The sequence below is a fragment of the Pan paniscus genome, chromosome 1 (assembly GCF_029289425.2).
Source record: "Pan paniscus chromosome 1, NHGRI_mPanPan1-v2.0_pri, whole genome shotgun sequence".
In the NCBI taxonomy this organism is placed as follows: Eukaryota; Metazoa; Chordata; class Mammalia; order Primates; family Hominidae; genus Pan; species Pan paniscus.
Window position 1 is genome coordinate 75,927,316 of NC_073249.2, and position 14,525 is coordinate 75,941,840.

Genomic DNA, 14,525 nt, shown 5'->3' on the forward strand with positions numbered 1-14,525 from the left:
TTGGAACCAGCCATGTGAAGATCTGAGGAAGGGTGTGCTAGGCAGGAGAAACCTTGAGATAGGTAAGAGTTTGGCTGCTTTGAAGAACAAAGGAAGTTTTTTGGCTAGAGCATAGTGAATAAGGGTGTATGGCCTATTATGAGCTGAAACTGAATAGGTTGTGCAGCAAAGACTTCTTCCATGGCATAAAATGTCCCAATTTTTGGCTAGGGCACCTGGCTGCCCAGAATAAAGATGATATTTTCCAGCCTTCCTCGTAGGTAGTTATAGTCATATGAATATGTTCTGATTTGGGATACAAATTGAAGTGTCATATAGAGCTTCCAGAAATCTTACCTATAATAAAAAACAACTGGCATGTACCCCTTCCCCCTTTTCTTACTTTTCCCTTCTTCCAACTTTGCTGCCTGGAACATTGATATTATGACTAGTACTATAGCTATTCTCTTAGGTCGTGGGGTTGAGGAACAAGTCCTAGGGATGACAGAGCATGGCCTGGGAGGAGCTTGTGCCCTGAGGTTTTCTTGAAGGTGAACTCCAGTGCCAGCCTTGGGCAGTCTTCCTCTAGACTTACTTGTCAGAGAAGTAAACTTCTCTCTTGTTTTAGCTGTTGTCATTTTGGGTCTTTCTTGCTCATAGTCAAACTTAATCCTAACTTGATACAGAGGCAGGAGCTCTATCGTCTAAGTTTTTATAGTGTGAAGAGATTGGATTTTATTCTAAATGCAATGGGAAGCCACTGAAAGATTTTAAGTAAGAGAGTAATATGATTCAATTAGTATTTTATAGGATTTTATAAGATATGAGGGAGAATGGGTGTAGGTAGACAAGAGTGGAAGAAGGGAAACAGTTAAAAGGTTATTGCAAATGATATAACCCTAATGGAGAAGAAGTTAGCAATATTAAACAAAACTATGTGTGCAGTCACCCTTTGATTAGCAATTCCACTTCTAGGATTCTGTCCCAAAAATTCACTGGCAAAAAAATATGAAATGAAGCATGTACAAGGTTACTTATTACAATAGTATTTGTAATAGCAAGACTAAAAACAACTCAGATGCTCATCAGGCCTGGTATAGCTGCAAAATGAATTACTACTATGCAGCTATAAAAAGGATTGGGGAAGATATCTCTTTACTCCCATGGAGTGATCTCCAAGATGTACTGTTATGTGAAAGAGCAATGTATGTGGACAGAATGTAGAGTATTGTACTTTTTATGTAAGGAATGAGGGAGATATGAGTGTATTTCCTTATGCTTTCAAAAAACAATGAAAGGATAAACCACAAACTTATAACTGTATTTACTTATAGGGAGAAGGAAGGAACAGAGTAGAGGGGACAGGAATGAAAGTTAAGATTTACCTGAATGTTCCTTTTTAATAGTTTAGAACCATGTAAGTGTTTTGTATAATTATGAAACAAAATTAGAACAAAAGGAAAAAACAAAGCAATCCTTAGCAATTAAAAAAAATGAGCCTAACTGTATTAAGTTCATGGCATAATCACACAAGTTTTTTTATTCTTTTTTGAGACACGGTCTTGCTCTGTTGTCCAGGCTAGAGTGCAGTGGCACAATCACAGTTCACTGCAGCCTTGACCTCCCTGGCCCAAACAATCCTCCAACCTCAGCCTTCCAAGTAGCTGAGACCACAGGCATATTGCCACCAAGCCTGGCTAATTTTTTAATTTTTGTAGAGATGAGGTCTCCCTATGTTGTTCAAGCTGTTCTCCTGGGCTCAAGCGATCCTCCTGCATTGGCCTCCCAAAGTGCTGGTATTACAGGCATGAGCCACTGTTCCCAGCCCACACAAATTTTTTTCAGTATCTATTTTAATTTCATTTAATTTTATTTTATTTTGAGACAGGGTCTGGCTCTGTTGCCCAGGCTGGAGTGCAGTGGCATGATCTCAGCTCACTGTAGCCTCTGCCTCCTGGGCTCAAACCATCCTCCCTCCTCAGCCTCCCAAGTAGCTCGGACTACAGGTGCATGCAATAATGCCCAGCTAATTTTTTGTATTTTTGGTAGAGATGGGGTTTCAGTATATTGCCCAGGCTGGTCTTTAACCCTTCCCACCTGAGCCGAGGCTCAAACAATCCTCCTGCCTTGGCCTCCCCAAATGCTAGGATTATGGACGTGAGCCACCACACTTGGCCTTTATATTTTTATTTTAGAGATGGGATCTTGCTGTGTTGCTTAGGCTGGGCTCAGACTCTTGGGCTAAAGTGATCTTCTTGCCCCAGCTTCCTGAGTAGCTGGGACTACAGGTGTGTGCCACCATGTCTGGCCTTTTTTCTTTTTTTTGATAATTTTTTTTTTTTTAGAGTTGGGGTCTTGCTGTGTTGCCCAGGCTAGTCTTGAACTCCTGGGCTCAAGTGATCCTCCCCTCTTGGCCTCCCAAAGTGCTGGGATTGCAGGCATGAGCCACTGCACCCAGCCTGGAGTATCATTAAATTTGTGTATCTTTAAATTTTTAGTATCTTTAAATTTGTGGTATTTTGGTTGTATATTCTAGCAGGCTCCATCCTAGAAAAAGAAGAGCAGCAAATAAATTTTAAATCACATTCAGTTGTCTTAATAATGTAGCTATTATTATTTTGGCCTATTTATAATATGGTAACGTGTGTAAGAATTCAGATTTTCAGTGTAGGCTGGGCATGGTGGCTCATGCCTGTAATTCCAGCACTTTGGGAGGCCGAGGTGGGTGGATCATCTGAGGTTGGAAGTTCGAGACCAGCCTGGGCAACATGGTGAAACCCTGTCTCTATAAAAATACAAAAAATTAGACAGGCATGGTGGCACATGCCTGTAGTGCCATCTACTTAGGAGGCTGGGGTGGGAGGATCACTTGAGCCTGGGAGGTGGAGATTGCAGTGAACCAAGATTGTGCCACTGCATTCCAGCCTGGGTGACATTAAAAAAAAAAAAGATTATCAGTGTAAAAGATACACAATTATAAAATCAAGTAAGTAAAAACTCTAATATTACATTTAATTGGGAATATCAGAATTAACTCTTATTTTTAAAGTGCAAAAGTTTTTAATTTTCATTAAGTCTGACCAATTTTTGTTCTTTTATTGCTTGTACTTTTGGTGTTGAATCTAATAAATCATTGATTAACCTCAGGTCCTAAAGGTTTACTTTTGTTTTCTTCTCAGGATTTTCTAATTAGAAAATTAGGTCTGTCATTTTGAGTTAAATTTTGTGTATGGTGTGAGGTAGGGGTCCAAATTCATCCTTTTGCACATGGATATTCATTTGCTTCAGCACCACTTGTTGAACAGACTTTTTTTCCTATTGAAGTGTCTTGTCACTTTTTTTCAAAAATCAGTATTTCATGGATGTTTGGGTTTATTTCTGGACTTTCTATTTCATTGATCTACTTGTCACTTCTTATGCCAGTACGACACTGTCACAATTAGTATAGCTTTGTAGTGAGTTTTGAAATCAGGAAGTGTGAGACCTTCAACTTTGTTTTTTTCCCAAGGTTATTTGGCTGCGTCTTTTGTATTTCCATAAGAATTTTAGGATCAGCTTGTCAATTGTTGCAAAAAAAAAAAAAAAACTTCCTGGGATTTTGATAATGATTGTGTTGAATTCATAGAGCAGTTTGGGGAGTGTTGCCATAATGATAGTAAATCTTCTAATCTATGAGCAGGATGTTTTTCCATTTATTTAATCTTTAAATATTTTATTATTTTAGATCTATTGAGAATGGAATTGTTTTCTTAATTTCATTTTCAAATTGTTTGTTGCTAGCATATAGAAATACAAGTGATTTTGTATATTGCTCTTGTATCCTGTGACTTTGCTGAACTTATTTTAGTAGTTTTTTTTCACTGAATTCTTTAGGATTTTCTACATAAAAAATTCGTATCATCTGTGAATAAAGACAGTTTTATTTCTTAATTTTTAATCTTTTGTTTCTTTTTCTTGCTGAATTGCCTTGGCTAGAATCTCCAGTACAATGGTGAATAGAACTGGTAAGAATATACATTTTCGTCTTGTTTTTAGTAGGAAAGCATCATGTCTTTTACAATTAAATATGATGTTGGCTGTAGGTTTTTTCATAGATGTCATTTATCAAGTTAAGAATGATCCTTTCTATTCCTAGTTTGTTGAGGGGTTTTATTATGAATAGGTGTTGCACTTTGTCAAAAATTTTTTTCTGCATCTACTGAGGTTATTCATGATTTAGTTTTCTTTTGCTAAAAAACACATAGCTTTGTTTACTGGAGAGGCCCGGAAGCAGTAAAAAGCCATTAACAATGAACATTACTAACACACAGATTATGTTCTATAAGTATTTCCCACTAAAAGGAGCTAAAACTTCTTGAGGAAGGGCTGATTTCAGGTTTGGGACAAGAAATGTATAAAAATAACCTTTCATATATCAGAAAAGCAAGATAGCTATCAAAAGTTGTGTCAAAAGGCTAGGAGCCAAAATGAAGGGGGACCCTACTTGCCAAAGGTGAGACAATTCAAATATCAAAAGGAAAAAATGTAATTGATTGAATATATAAAAATTTATTTATATCAATATTAAAGTAAAAAATAATTTATGAGCTCATACTAATACTAAACAAAATTTTAGAAATTGGTGTTACTTTTGGAGGTTGCTGCAGAATCAAGTTCTGAAAATTGGTAAAGGGGAGAAGCAAACATTTTCTACTTTCTAGTATAAATTATATTTCAAGATAATCAAATAGCTGATCAAGGTAAGTTTTTTAGATATATTTCAGCTGATAAATGCAAAGGAATGAGAAGGCATCATTTATAACTCTCAGTGAAATAATAGATGTAAGCATCAATCATTAGTATCTGCTTAAACCCTTAGGTGAAAGATTGATGTAGTATTTTATAATGGAGCTAGCTGATAACACCTGAGGCCACTACCCACTGTTAGTATCTCTAAACACGGGCTGTCTAGGTATTACGTATGTTATGACTGGGTGCTATAGAGCACCTATGAAGTATTTCTAACAGCCTCTTTTTTTTTTTTTTTTTTTTGAGACGGAGTCTTCTTCTATCGCCCAGGCTGGAGTGCAGTGGCGTGATCTTGGCTCACTGCGAGCTCTACCTCCTGGATTCACGCCATTCTCCTGCCTCAGCCTCCTGAGTAGCTGGGACTACAGGCGCCCGCCACTATGTCCGGCTAATTTTTTTTTTTTTGTATTTTTAGTAGAGACGGGGTTTCACCGTGTTAGCCAGGATGGATAACAGCCTCTTAATGTGAGTATCTTCGTAGAGAAATACGTTTAACTATATCTGTTGCAGTGCAGATACACACACCAAATAGAATAGAAACTATAGAAGAATTTCTAAAATTAAAGGGCAAAGGAACGAAATAGAAATTTGACCAAGTGAGCAAAAGAAAGGACAGGAAAAAAAGAAAACTTCAAAGTATAATAGTAAACAAATTAAGTGGTAACTAGGGGAATTTTAACATTGACTGGGTATTAGATGATATTAAGGAATGTTTATTTTATCAAGTGTGATAATGTTGTTATAGTTAGACCTTATCTGTTAAATACTCAAATGTGGGTGAAATACAGTCATGCATCACTTAACAACAGGGGTATGTTCTGAGAAATATGTCTTTAGGTGATTTCATCTTTGTATAAACATCACGGAGTGTACCTACATAAATCTAGATGGTATAGCCTACCATATACCTAGGCTATATGGGATAGCCTGTTGCTCCTAGGCTACAAACTTGTACAATGTATTACTTACTGTACTGAATACTGTAGGCAACACAATGGTAAGGATTTGTGTATCTAAACATATCTAAACATAGAAAAGGCACTGTAAAAACACAGTATTATAATCTTATGAGACCACTGTCATATATGTGGTCTGTCAATGACCAAAACGTTGTTATGAATGAAGTGCATGACTTTAAGGTGATGGCTGGGATCTGCTTTAAAATACTTCAGTGGTGATGGAGAGGAGAAGTAAGAGTGGGAGGAGACAGATAAAACAAAATTTACAAAATCTGTTAATTTTTGAAGCTGGATGGTTGGTATATGGAGGTTCATGGGTTTCTTATATTCTTTTATGTATTTGCATTTCCCAGAGTGTGAAAGATGAGAGAAAAACACTCAAGACAAAAGCTAGATTCTTTTTAAGCCTAATTTTGGAAGTGACATACCACCCCCCTTATACTTTTTAATAGACTTTATTTTTTAGAGCAGTTTTAGGTTCACAACAAAATTCAGTGGATGTTTACAGAGATTTCCCATATACCCTTTTTCTCTACAAATGCATAGCCTCACCCATTATCAACATTCCCCACCAGAGTTCCTAGCATCGCTATTAGGCACACAGACCAGACCAACCCTGGTGCATTTTGGGAGAGGATTACACAAGGATGTGAATACCAGAATGCAGGGATCACTGGGGGCCTCTTAGAGCCTGACCACACCCTCACAGAACTTACTAGAATTAACATCAGAAAAGAAAGCTGAGAGAAAAGTACTGGGATATGAGGCCCTTATGATGATACCTGGTTCTCCTGTCTTATTTCTGGACACAGGCTTTTTTTACTTTATTCTCCTGAAAGCAGACTGCTTTGATTTCCCTGAACAGCCCATGCTGTCTCACTGCCTTCCTTCTGTATATCTTACACATGCTGCTCTGCCTGGAATGTCCTTTCCACTCTTGTCCACTTAGCAAAACTATTACTCTCTTTCAAACCTTTCTCAGGCATAACTTCTTTTCTAATCATTCTTACAGTCCACATCAGGGCAGACTATTGAATCACTTCTGCTGGGCTATGTAAATAATTCAATTGTTGCATGTTTTATACTGAGATGCATTATGTAAAACATTACCTGCCTTATTACCTGAAGTTTGGTGGTTTTGTTTGTTTGTTTTAAAGAAAGGCAGACTGCCACATGCAGCAACTCACTTGGATGTGTCTGGAGTCTTGGAAGCTTGACTACCCTACGTTCTCTTACAAATGAACCTTGAGAGCTTGTTTGGAGGTTCTAGCAGGGGAGTGCAGCTACTTGTATACCCTTGACTGAAGACTGGCCTTCCTCTATTGGGGATGGCTGTCCTCTTCCACTGAGTGTGCACAGCTTCAAGAGGGAAGCACATGGAGTGGTGAGGGAGGAAGGGGACTCCTGCCTAGCTAGCCAGATCAGCCGAATCAACCCTGGCGATCAATAGAGTGACAGATGTCACAGTCAGATCGCCCTCATATCTGGTTGGCTTTTTTTGAGACAGGGTCTTGCTCTGTCAATGAGGCTGTAGTGCAGTGGTGTGATCATGCACTGGCCCAAGTAATCCTCCCACCTCAATCTCCCAAGTTTCTGGGACCAGAGGCATGTGCCAACACACCCAGCTTTTATTTATATATATATATATAATTAAAATTTATATATAACATAATTTATATATAATATATAATTTTAATATATAATTATATATAGTATATACATTTTATTTTTTATATATAAATTTTATATATATATGTAGTTTTTTGTAAAGACGGTCTCTCTTATTTGCCTAAATTGGTCTTGAATTCCTGGGTTAAAGCGGTTCTCCCGCCTTGCCCTCTCAAAGTGCTGGGGGATTTTATTAATAGGTATGAGCCACCGCTCTAGGCTGATGATATGAGTCTTAAATTCCTTTTACTCTGTCAGTTTCTCCCTCTCCACTTTCTTTCCTTGCAATTCAATTTTTGGAGAAGCGAAGTTATTTGTCTTGTAAAGTTTCGCACTTTTGAACTCTGCTCATTGAATTGCTATGAAGTTAACACATTCCTCTGTTCCTTTGTATTTCCTGTAAACTGGAAGATTTAGAGCAGCAGTTCTCAAACATTTTTGCCTTGAGATCCCTTTAAAGTCTCAAAAACTTGAGGACACAAAGAGCTTCTGTTTACATGCATTACATCTAGTGATTTACCATATTAGAAATTAAAATTGAGAAATTTTAAAAAGTGCATCAAAAATAAACCTATTTATGTGCTTTTTTTTTTTTTTTTTTTTTTGAGACTGAGTCTCACTCTGTCACCCAGGTTGGAGTGCAGTGGCATGATTTCGGCTCACTGCAGCCTCCGTGTCCCAGGTTCGAGGGATTCTTCTGCCTCAGCTTCCCAAGGAGCTAACAGGCGTGCACCACCACGCCCAGCTAATTTTTGTATATTTAGTAGAGACAGGGTTTTGCCATTTTGGCCAGGCTGGTCTCAAACTCCTGACCTCAAGTATATCTGCCCACCTTGGCCTCCCAAGGTGCTGGGATTACAGACATCAGCCACCGTGCCTGGCCCAGACTATCATTTTTAAAACAAAATTTTTTATTTCAAAAGCAAAAAAATTACATTTTTGTATGATTCTTCAATATCTGGCTATATTAGAAGGCAATTGAGTTCTTACCTGCTTCTGCATTCAATCTCTTGCAATGTTATTTTGGTTGAAGAATGTCAAGAAAATATGGCTTACACAAATATGAAATTGGAAGGGGGAGGAGGATTTTAATAGCTTTTCTGATAATTATGGATATTCTTCTTGATATTACATCAAAACTTGACAAGTGACTGCTGAAATCTAAAACCATATCAATAGACCTTTCATATTGTTCCCATTAGATCTGTTGGTCTATCTTCTGCTTTGGATACATCTTAACCTGTGCATTAATCATTTAGAAAAACTGATTCCATGAGTTATGCAGATCTTCCACATGTTGACACACTTCACTATACAATTAAAAAGGCATTCATCAATGTCATCAGCAATTTCATCATAAAAGTTTTTAAGTAGCTGTCAAGTTCATAGTCAACACAGCTTTCTCAAAATTGTAGTTTTTCTCTTGAATATGGTTGACAATAAGTACTGTCGGTTGAAATGGTAGCCTCATTTTGTTCATTTGAGAGAAAATGTCTGCTCAACACCCCAGTCTGAATGACCTTAATTTGTGTGTCCATCATTCTTTCAAAAAGTAGGTAGTTCAGCTTGCATCTTAAAACAATCTCAGAAGATTTTCTTGGGATGACCACTGTATTTTGGTTTGCAGCAGTGTTTTATGTATACTTCCCATTTTGTCATAAAATATTGAAAAAGACGTATGTCCACAGGTTGAGATTTAGTAAACTAATAATTTTTGTTGCTTCATCAAGGGCATGCTTAAGCAAATTTACAAAACTCCAGGCCAGGCACGGTGGCTCATGCCTGTAATCCCAGCACTTTGGGAGGCCAAGGTGGGCGTATCACTTGAGGTTAGGAGTTCCAGACAAGCCTGGCCAGCATGGCAAAACCTCGTCTCTATGAAAAATAAAAAAATTAGCCGGGGGTGCTAGTGGGCGCCTGTATTCCCAGCTACTTGGGAGGCTGAGGTTGGAGAATCGCCTGAACCCAGGAGGTGGAGGCTGCAGTGAGCAGAGATCTCACCACTGCACTCCAGCCTGGGTGACAGAGCGAGACTCTGTCTCAAAAACAAAAACATGTAAAAACAACAACAACAACAAAAAGTCCTGCAAGTCTATGGTGGTGAATACTATGTCTAGTTGTACAATTTGATTTATGCTTTGATTTATGCCTTGATTTATGCTAAGACACCAGCAGTATTACCCACCATAGCTTTTGCACCATTAGCACAAATGCTACTACAGTAAAAAAGGCAGAAAACTTAGTTTTACTAAGAAAATAGTTTCAGCCGGGCGCGGTGGCTCACGCCTGTAATCCCAGCACTTTGGGAGGCCAAGGCGGGCAGATCACGAGGTCAGGAGATCGAGACCATCCTGGCTAACACGGTGAAACCCCGTCTCTACTAAAAATAAAAAAAAAAAAATAGCCGGGCGTGGTGGCAGGCGCTAGTAGTCCCAGCTACTGGGGAGGCTGAGGCAGGAGAATGGCCTGAACCCGGGAGGCGGAGCTTGCAGTGAGCCGAGATCGCGCCACTGCGCTCCAGCCTAGGCGACAGAGGGAGACAATGTCTCAAAGAAAAAAAAAATAGTTTCGACTCATGGATACTTAGAAAGATATTGGGGACTTGGCTGGGTGCGGTGCAGTGGCTCACGTCTGTAATCCCAGCACTTTGGGAGGCCAAGGCAGGCGGATCACCTGAGGTCTGGAGTTTGAGACCAGCCTGAACCAACATGGCGAAACCCCGTCTCTACTAAAAATACAAAAAAATTAGCTGGGCCTGGTGGCACATGCCTGTAATCCCAGCTACTCGGGAGGCTGAGGCAGGAGAATTGCTTGAATCTGGGAGGCGGAGGTTGCGGTGAGCCGAGATCGCACCATTGCACGCAAGCCTGGGCAACAAGAGCGAAACTCCGTCTCAAAAAAAAAAAAAAAAAAAAAAGAAAGAAAGAAAGAAAGATACTGGAGACCTCAGGGGTCCACAGACCATACTTTGAGAACCACTCATACAGAGGCTTGATGAAAAAGGCTTAAAACTAAGCTTTTTGAAAGCAGGGGCTGTTCCTGTTTAGAAGTCCAAGGGTTCACTGATCTAAATTCACCCTGAAGATATGTGTCCTTTTTTCCTAGGAATTCAGGCTTAAACAGTCTTTCTAGGATAGGGGTATTAGTAGGTTACTGTTATTGGAATAATCCCAAATATTTTATGATAGTTCAGTGAATAACCATCCTTTCTTTTTTACATTTAAAATAATCTAAGTTCCTAACCTTACACAGCTAAATAATTGAAAGATCAATATTAAGGACATGTAAGACAACTTAGTTGAAGAGTTTTGTCATTTCTTGGGACCATTCTTTTCAGTCATTTCCAGCAGGGCCCTCAAAGCAATTTACAGAGCCATTTCTCACAATTGGGCAGACATACTCAGGTTTAGTGGGTCATTTTTGCCTCCTGCTGCTTCTTTCTCTCCTCTTCTGTATTTCTTTCCTTCTTGCATTTTTTCTTTGCCCATCTGTTTCCTCAGTTAACATAAAGTTTGAAAGGTTCGTCCCCTACTCCGTCACATCTTGTTCAGGAAAGACCCCTTTTACACAGTGGTCAAGAAGTATTATCTGCAGTGTGAATATCTGGAGGCAAAACATTATGGAACAAAGCTGGGAAGCAATCAAAAACAGGAATGGGGGAATGTGTATAGAGCACAAAGGATTTACAATCAGGGGCTACAGATTTAAGGTTCAGCTCCTACCATGTCATTTTAACTTTTCTAAGCTTCAGTGGACTTATTTATGAAATGAAAATGACTGCCAATCCAACCCCCATTCCAAACTTGAGTTGTGGAAAAAACTATGCACACAAATTAATAAACATTCTATTTTACAGCAACACCTTTAATACAATACATTTCAATCAATAATAAAACTGGAGTGCCTTCAGTGGAGGGGGAAAAACAAACCCCTAACAGGCTCCAGTGAAGACTGGCCAGTGCTGTTAATTCCTGGGTCTCTACTCTTGAATCAATGCCCTGTGAATTGCTCCCACTGGGGACTTCCTGACTAATGGAGAGTCTAATCCCTAGTTTTGTTCTTGCTATCAGTGATAATGCTATCATCACTCTCTTTTGCCTCAGATGTATGAAATAGTAGAGTCTTGGGAAATACATGATTTTGCCTTGAAGACTGATTGATTGTTAATGATGTACTACAGTGAGGATCTCATAAAAGTTTTTATACTTTTTACATGTTAATACCAGACTTAATTAAAATACTTAAGGTCTTTTATTATATTTAGTTTCAGGTAAACCTATAGTGGCAGTGTGGCATAGAAAGAGGAATGGACTGGGAATTGAGGAAGCTGATTTCTAATGTTGGTTCTATCATTAATTGACTATTTATTCTTAGGCAGACTTTGTGGTTTTCAGACTTGGATCAGTGTAATAAGTGGGTTTGGACTAGATGATTGTTAAAGAGTCCTTCCAGCTCAAAATTGTACGATTTTAAGTCCTACCTAGAAAATAAGTTTATAGGTTAGGTAATATAACATATAAAAATATATAATGAAAATTCCTATTAATTCTAGCTGGTAATCCTTTTATTCCTTCAAGTTGAAAGCACTTGTAACTTTACATACAGATAAAATAAATTATATAGAAACAGAAATTCCAAATTAAATAACAAAAGTACAAGGATAAAAAGCATTAGCTAAAATTTTTTTAATGGTAAATACTACCTTTATTTAAAAAAGTTATACATGCTAGAAAAAAGCATAAATGATATATGTAAACAATTGTTTACTCAATACTTTTTTTCCTTGAAAAAGGTGCAAATGATCTTTAAATGTAAACACAAAGTTGCCAAACATTTTTGTAGTTGGGGAAAGGGAGAAGGAGGTTATTCCTTTTAAATGCAGTTAGTCTTATTCAAAGATTTTTCTTGCAAAATATATTGAAAAAAATTTGTCTATGAATACAATGAGGAAAAAAACCTTTAACCATTGAAATTATTTTTTTCCTTAAAAATTTTTAACTTTTTACCAGAAAGTGCAATTTGAGAGAAGTAGTAACAATGACCTTATAGAATGAAGATAATGATACATTATTTGTATAAAAGAACCAAGATATTAATAAAATGCCTCAATTGATTTTACACTCTTTAATGTGTGCTATTACATTAACTGAATAATTCATTCCCTTGGAGGCTGTTATTAAAGGTAAGCCTCAGCTTAACCAGGCCTGAGCATCAAGAATAAATTGCATAACAGAATTCACTGCTGGGAGAAGACATTTCTCCCTGCTGGTCCTTGGTAGCAATAAGGAAACAGGAAGGACAGTTGCTTTAGTCAGTAACATTTTTGAGCAAAAACTGTTGCAGAGCTGCATGTGATTCTCTTGGATTCTCAAGACAGCATATGAGACTTATATATTGTTTTTATAAGAGGCACTGAGCAGAGCTCTAGATCTAGCAGAAACTCTATGAGAATATTATGAAAAAAAGACTAAATAAACAAGTTCATATAGAAAGAAACAAGACATAAAATTACACTGATGAAAACTGTAGTGTCTGAGTCCTGGTTTTTATTGATTTAGTATCCCTTCTGAATTGTACTATTTAAAATGAGATGTTGCCTTTTCTTGTTTTTTTTTTTTTTTAAGATTTTCAAGTCTTCTGGTGGTTAGTGCGAGAATAATGGCTAGCTAATACATTTCGCATACCTACCTTTATTCCTGGTAATCCTTGTTAGTGGAATCATGTGGATGGAGTGTCTAGAAATAATAGCCAAATCATATATAGCCCTTCTGCCCTTATTAAATAGTATTTTCAAACCTAAATGAATACCTTACAAACAAAGTAAGTTTTGCTGCTTGGAATTTTTTCTTCTTTTCTTTTTTTGTGGGAGGAAGGATAAGTTCAAAACGAAAACAACAAAAAACCATGATAAATTAAAACCAAAAATAAATATTCTTCTGCACAGAGTTGAAAATTATTGTGCATCTTGCAGGTGAAGTACTTTCATTGGATTGTATTTCCACTTGTTGAGGCACCGGCAAATAATAAAATTTGTTCTAATGTTTTCTCAAGCTGTACAAAGCTCCAAGGTCAAAGCTCCCCAGAATACAGAGGAATATATACAAGACTGTCTTCTCTGTGTTCACCAAATATGGGATTCACAATGTGTCATTTTAATAACTCCTACGCCACCCCCTAGCCGACGGTAATTCATCCCGCCATATAACCTGCAAAGAAAGAAACATAATCATATTTTCTAACTGGAAAATATGTTACAACTAAGATGTTATTAACTACGACTAAGATGTTATTAACACGTTTCTATGTTTTATATTACAACTAATATTTTCAGCTTCACACTAATATTGTCTTCATTCTAAAGATTAGAAGCTGCAATTGAGCACTGTTGAGTAGCAGGACTGTTTCAGAGATTGACTGACATGCTCTCACTCATAGGAGGCTGTGTGAAGAATAAGAGAGCATCATATTCACGTTTGGCATCAGAACTTTACAACTGTATACCTCACTGACTTCTAACGGTTACACAGAATTATATATTCTACATTTTCAAAATTTTGCCCCTGGCTATATTATTGTCCCAGCTATGTTTTCCCTTTGCCTAAAATTCTTCAATTATTTATTTTTATCCCTTTGTCTTATATGTACTCTGTAAGCCTCTTCAAGTCCTTTATAGAACAAAACCAGATTTGAGTAAAGTCAGCATCTAGTTTGTGACAAGATCATCTTCAAAATTAAGGACTTTCCATGGAGAAGAATACTAGACCCTTATCAGCTATGAGGTAGAGTTGGTTTTTAAGTCTTGGATATGTAACTGCAAATATTTAGTTATTAATCTTTCAACAGATGATCCTCAAGAATTTCATGACTATTACTTTGTCATCTATTACTAATTCTATTTAGTGACAGTTACTAAGAAACAAGTCCTCAGATAAGATTATAGTGATTAAGTGACAGTAAATTTGGCTGTCTTCAGAAATTATGCTTAATCAAAATTCCTAGTAAAAATAGAAAGCTGTATATGGAAGAAAATATCCTGCCAGTGAGAGGCCCAAAGCTGCCATTACCTATCCTTTACCGTATTTAGGTTTTGCTAAAATGCTACCTTTCCAATGAGGCCTTCCCTGAACACCT

At 37.5% G+C, this 14,525-nt stretch overlaps 1 protein-coding gene across 2 annotated transcripts in view; it reads right to left on the reverse strand.

The window, feature by feature from the left end:
- Positions 1–6,572: 6,572 nt before the first annotated feature.
- KLHL20 (kelch like family member 20) overlaps positions 6,573–14,525 on the reverse strand; it is a 76,972-nt gene continuing 69,019 nt past the window's right edge. For both annotated transcript variants that reach the window (XM_008978322.5, XM_003824673.5), the window contains one exon: positions 6,573–13,600. In XM_008978322.5, the coding sequence (XP_008976570.1) occupies positions 13,516–13,600 (85 nt within the window). In that variant the 3' untranslated portion in view covers positions 6,573–13,515. The remainder of the gene's footprint in view (positions 13,601–14,525) is intronic.